The sequence below is a fragment of the Rhinopithecus bieti genome, unplaced genomic scaffold, assembly GCF_001698545.2.
Source record: "Rhinopithecus bieti isolate Rb0 unplaced genomic scaffold, ASM169854v2 scaffold_20815, whole genome shotgun sequence".
Classification (NCBI taxonomy): Eukaryota; Metazoa; Chordata; class Mammalia; order Primates; family Cercopithecidae; genus Rhinopithecus; species Rhinopithecus bieti.
Genome location: NW_016809867.1, coordinates 51,209 through 57,540, shown reverse-complemented (window position 1 = coordinate 57,540; position 6,332 = coordinate 51,209). Strand labels below are relative to the sequence as shown.

The 6,332-nt window shown below is 38.7% G+C and overlaps 1 protein-coding gene across 1 annotated transcript in view; it reads right to left on the bottom strand.

Annotated features, from left to right (window-relative positions):
• LOC108541267 (ubiquitin-conjugating enzyme E2 Q2-like) overlaps window positions 1-6,250 on the bottom strand; it is a gene marked incomplete at its 3' end in the record, with an annotated part of 26,395 nt that extends 20,145 nt beyond the window's left edge. Inside the window, exons 1-2 of the mRNA XM_017890731.1 lie at window positions 6,211-6,250; window positions 4,313-4,341 (exon numbers count right to left, since the gene is read on the bottom strand). Coding sequence (XP_017746220.1) covers window positions 4,313-4,341; window positions 6,211-6,250 — 69 coding nt within the window. The remainder of the gene's footprint in view (window positions 1-4,312; window positions 4,342-6,210) is intronic.
• Between the last annotated feature and the right edge of the window lie 82 nt (window positions 6,251-6,332).

Below are 6,332 nucleotides of genomic sequence, written 5' to 3'. Positions count from 1 at the left end.
AAAAAAAAGGAAAGAAAGAAAGAATGAAACAAAGAAAGACAGGGTAATACATGTTCCACGAATTTCAATTTTACTCTCTTCCCCCACTGCACACACACAAAAAGCATTTGAGGGATAGGAGGAAGAAACAGATCACAAGGAAAATAGTAAGAGACATTCAGAAGGACAGGTCTTAGAAATTTACTAGTTTGTGGGGGGAGGGGGGCGGTCAGAGAACAGTAGTATATAAAAGAACACTAGGACAGTTCCCAGGTTTGGCCATGGGTGACTAGTTTGATTATTTCATTTTGTCCCACCCACAATGACAAGGAGAATTATTGATGGAACACATGATGGGGCTTATACAGTGCTAAGAGGTAGATACATGAAGATTTAAATATCATCATTTTGAACACCCATGTCACTCCAAGTGAGATTCCTAACATATATGATATACAGACAGATATATGGGTTTGAAACTCTGGAGATGAATACGGATTTAGGAATCCCTGGAACACAGGTCATGACTTAAGTAATGGGAGTCAAAGATTACTCAGAGAAAGCACAGAATGAGAAGAGAAGAAAGAAGTAGGCCAAGGAAGAAGAGATTGGAGGAGACCAAGGCAGGGTGATAAGATCAAAACAGGAGAAAAGAATCTGATAGAAGTCCCATTCAATTATCATGTCCCTTCCCAGAGACATGGACATGCCTTTTTTGTCTTTTATACTCAATTGTTACAGGTCCTGGCACAGAAGCCACACAGTTTTTTTAAATTGTGTTCTACTATACACAGTTTCCCATATCCACCAGGGGAGAAAAAAGTAAGTATAAACAAACACAGACATAGATTTTTTTACACTGTATACTAAAGGTGTCAGATTGTACACAATATTTTATGCCTCACTTTTTTACTTAATATATCTTAGAAGTCTGCACATGCTCTTATGGAAAGACTGGCTGCATTTTTTGGTCTACAACAGAATATTCTATTATAAAACTACACTATAATTTTTATTTAACCAACTCTTTATTGGTGGACATTAAGAATGGAGGAATGTTTCAACAAAGGAACAATCAACAGTATCAAAATACTGCAGAGGGGTCAATTTGGGGACTAAGAGGGGAGCCACTGGATTTGGCAACTAGGAGGTAAATTTTAGCGCAACGATGAAGGTTATAGTGATTACCTTCCAGATTATAGTGAGCTCAATAAAAAAAGGTGAAGACATGTAGCTTATTCTCTCAAGAAACTAGGTTATGATAAACTGGCAGAGGCTATAAGAGTGTGAGGCGAGTTGTTTTCTCCTTCATGTAAATATATTTATTTTTTAAACACTAGGCCCCATTTTATATCCTACTTCATTTAACTTTATGAACATGAACATGTTTATGTATGTATGTATGTATGTTATGTAATGTTTTAGACACTGAAAAATAACTCATTTCTGCTATTATAAAACTGTTATCTTTAGATGTTCAGAAGCAACTCCCTAAAAGGAGGTAGCAGTAATGGAGTTATGTCTATCATTCTTTCCCATCAACCCCCTTGCTGGAGATGTAAACATGTGTCCATCAAACCTTTAATTTTTACCTCTTATCTTCATGGCTCTCCACACAAAACTTAACTCTTTTTTGTACTTGTATATGTATATTTATATGTATATCTATATCTAGAGAGAGAGAGAGAGAGTCTTGTTATGTTGCCCAGGCTGATCTCGAACTCCTGTGCTCAAGCAATCCTCCCACCTTGGCCTCGAAAAGTGCTGGGATTACAGGCATGAACCACGGTGCCTAGCCTCAGCCTTAACTCTTAAAATATTGTCCAACTGAAGTTCTTCTCTTCTAATTTTTAAGAATAGATGTGTTTAAACTAACTATAACTTATTTTGACAAAAACTGAAGTTAAGACTCAAACTTCCACAAATGGCCAGTTCTCCTAAAACCATTTATGGAATAATCTATCCTTTCACTATTAAGGTAAAATACCACCTTTTCCTTATATTAAATTCTCATTTGCATGACTCTGGTTCTAAACTTCCATTGCCTTTATCTGTCTGGCCCAGGGCTAGTCTACAATATTTTATTTAACTTCTGGTTGAAAGAGTCTATACTTGATTATTTTTTATTATTTACTCTTCTAAACAAATTTTAGAGTTGTTTTGTCAAGTGCCAAAAATAAATCTGCTGGAATTTGTACTGAAATTTGTATGTGTATATACAAAATGTATATATATATAAAATATATACACACACTTTTTTTCTCTTTTTTTTTTTTTTTTTTTTTTTGAGACATGGTCTCACTCTGTCACCTAGGCTGGAGTTCAGAGACATGATCTCGGCTCACTGCAACCTCTGCCTCCCAAGCTCAAGTGATCCTCCCGCCTCAGCCTCAGGAGTAGTTGGAACTACAAGTGTGTGCCACAGACACCCAGCTAATTGTCATCTACTCACCTCAGCTTCCCAAACTTTTGGGATTACAGGTATGAGCCACTGTGCCCAGCAGAAATTACATTTATAAATTAATATGAAGAGATGGTGATAACTAACATATTTATAGCATGAAATCTGCTCATCCAGGAACATAGAATGCAAATCTTTCATTCCACTCAGCAAAATTTTGTCATGTCCTTGATAAAAGTCCTGCACATCTAAGTTTATTCCTAGATATTTAATTTTGCTGAAACACCTGAAAACCTGAAAAAATATTGCATCACTATATCTTCTGTGTGATTATAGCTAGCATTGGGGAAGGATATTGATTTTTATATAAAGAGCTTTTAGCCACTAATCTTAAAAGTTGTTTTTTTCAGTTGGTTGCTTTGGATATTTTCAGGTAAACAATCATGTCAACTGAAAATAATGATTTTTTTTTCTATAAACACTATGACATCATGGTAAAATACAGTAAATACTTTTTAAAAAAATATAAAAGGGCAGGGCACAGTGGCTGACACCTGTAATCCCAGCACTTTGGGAGGCCAAGGTGGGCAGAACATGAGATCAGGAGATCGAGACCATCCTGGCTAACATGGTGAAGCCCCATCTCTACTAAAAAATACAAAAATTAGCCAGGCATGGTGGTGGGCACCTGTAGTCCCAGCTACTGGGGAGGCTGAGGCAGGAGAATGATGTGAACCTGGGAGGCAGAGCTTGCAGTGAGCACAGATCACGCCACTGCACTCCAGCCTGGGCGACAAAGCGAGACTTCATCTCAAAAAAAAAAAAAAATTATATATATATAATTATAGAGAATATGACCTCAACTATTTAAACATATCTATAAGGGATATGTATTTTACTACCAAAGAAAATATATACTGGTAGAAAATGGCCATCATGTCAACTGTCAATAGTGGCAATATTAGGTAGAGAAATTATGGAAGACTTTAATTTTTTTCTTTTTCTTTTCTGTACTTTACTAATTTTCTCAACAATGGTTGCTTATGAGTTTTATAATTAAAAAAGGGTTTTAAAATTTTCCAACATGGAAAGTTATATTTCTTTACATACTAAAATAAAACAAAACTTTTAATTTGAATACCATTGACTTTTACTGTAGACTTACAGTCCCTTGAAAGAAAAGGCAATTCCCACCAGGTGCGGTGGCTCACGCCTATAATTCCAGCACTTTGGGAGGCCGAGGCAGGTGGGTCAGGTGGTCAGGAGATTGAGACCATCCTGGCTAACATGATGAAACTCTGTCTCTACTAAAAACACACAAAAAATTAGCTGGGCATGGTGGCAGATGGCTGTACAGCTACTCGGGGGGCTGAGGCAGAAGAATGGCATGAACCCGGGAGGCAGAGCTTGCAGCGAGCTGAGATCACACCACTGCACTCCAGCCTGGGCAACAGAGTGAGACTCTATCTCAAAAAAAAAAAAAAAAAAAAGAGGCAATTCCCTTCTACTAGTTCTGGTGTCATTCTCCCCATCACTACCTTCACTTCCACCTTGGTCTTTTTTCTACTTCTCACCTTGGCTAGTGGTCTCTACCCAAAATGCTTGCTTGGCTCTTAATGGTTAGAATTCAGGGAAAAAGAGATCCTGAATTCCTAATCTAAACTAGGTTATACATGTGGTAAATAATAAAGAGAATCCAGGTAGTAAGAAAGATTCAGAGGACTTAAAATACCCAGACTTTAAATCCTCTAAGATTATAGTCATTAAGCATGCTTTTTAATCATATTATCTCTTAACATTCAATTTCTAAATATCATGTTCATGAGGAAAACAGAAAATTGCTTGGCTCCTTTCCTTACCAAATTGTTGTTCTTAGTATCTTCTAGACATTCCAGAACTTATGTCAGATTTGGCTCATCAGAGTCCACAAACCATATCGGTGAAGAAAATGAACAGTATTCCTGTTTAACACAGAGACACCTGTGTTAGACATTTACATACAGACTAATCCAAATATAAAACTAAACCACACCACTAAATGGCAAGATGACCATGGATTTAAACAAAATGTGTGGGGGAAAAGGCAACACATTAAAACCCAAGTGAGGAGCTGACTTCTGAGACAGCCATCCTTGCATAGCACTGTCTGCTGCTACAGCTCATAGAAGTCAACAATTTTCTTCAACACCGGTAGGCAGCCTCTAAATGGCCCTGATCACTGTCACCTCCTGCCATTCATGCCCTTGTAAAATTCCCACTCCTGGACCTAGTGACTCACTTCTAACAAAGAGAATACAGCAAAAGTAATAACATCCCTTTTGAGGTGACGCTACAAGGAGACTACGATGCCTGCCTTGGTCACCCTTCTCCAGCTCTTTCCATTGCTCCCTCTGATGGAAGTCAGTTGCCATGTGATGAGGTGCCCTATGGAGAGACCCGCATGGCAAGGTGTTGTAAAAGGCCTCCGACCAATGGTCATCTAGAAACGGAGGCCCAGTCCAACAGCCTCTGAGATGAATCCTGCCAATGCAAGCTTGGAGATGGATTCTCTCCCTATCTTGCCTTGGGATGATCACAGCTGCCACCAATACCTTCACTGCCTGGTGAGAGGCCAAGCCAGTGAACCCAAGGTAAACTGCACAGAATCCTGACCCACAGAAACTGTGAGATAACATTTGTTGTTTTAAGCCGCTAAATTTGTTACAGAGCAATAGATAACTAATTCAAACACCATAAAATTCTAACATTTTATTCTATCACACGAACCAAGTAATACCAATAAATGCCATTACTATACATATATTTTCAGAACACAATTACGTGTGATTTTTTAAAAAAGCGAATGAACTAAGCATTATGTGCTTTCACCCACTAATAGACATTTACTCTGTTATGTTGTAATGTTTTCTATTACAAATTGGGGAAAAGCCATTATTACTATATATTAGCTTCAGAAGAACTAGGTTCAAGTCATGGAAAACCATTTTGCACAAACAACGTTAGGAAATATTGCTTTCAAAACTGTAATCTGAATTATAGCCAAAGCCACAGAAACCAAATACTTACCAAAGATTATTTTAAGAAAAACAAGTTGGCTGGGCTCGGTGGCTCACGCCTCTAATCCTGGCACTTTGGGAGGCTGAGGTGGGTAGATCACGAGGTCGGGAGATGGAGACATCCTGACCAATGTGGTGAAACCCTGTCTCCACTAAAATAAAAACAATTATCCAGGCGTGTTGGCATGTGCCTGCAGTCCCAGCTACTCAGGAGGCTGAGGAAGGGAAGTCACTTGAACCCCGGAGGCAGAGGTTTCAGCGAGCTGAGATGTGCCACTGCAGTCCAGCCTGGTGACAGAGAAAGACTCCATCTCAAAAACAAAACCAAAAACAAAAAAACAAGTTGTATTGAAGGAGGACATCATTAACAGTATATCTCTTCAATAATTATTTATTTTACTATTCTCATTCTTCTCATTCCTCTCTTACAGTGTCCCAAATCTCTTTACAGGCTAAAACTCTTCAGAATTAATCCTATGTTTTTTTGAGATGGAGTCTTGCTCTGTCTCCCAGGCTGGATGCAGTGGCGCGATCCTGGCTCACTGCAAGCTCAGCCTCCCGGGTTCACGTCATTCTCCTGAATCAGCCTCCAGAGTAGCTGGGACTATAGGCGCCCGTCACCATCCCCAGCTAATTTTCTGTATTTTTAGTAGAGATGGGGTTTCTCTATCTCTTGATCTCGTGATCCGCCCACCTCGGCCTCCCAAAGTGCTGGGATTACAGGTGTAAGCAACTGCACCTGGCCCAATCCTATTCTTAAAGAACACCACTTACGGACTATTGCATTTTCTTCTTCAAATTCTGCAGCATACATTGGGAATACACCATATGGACCATTTGTAAATTTTTAGTTTTGGGTTTTTTTTTGTTTGTGTTTGCTTTTTTTTTTTTTTTTT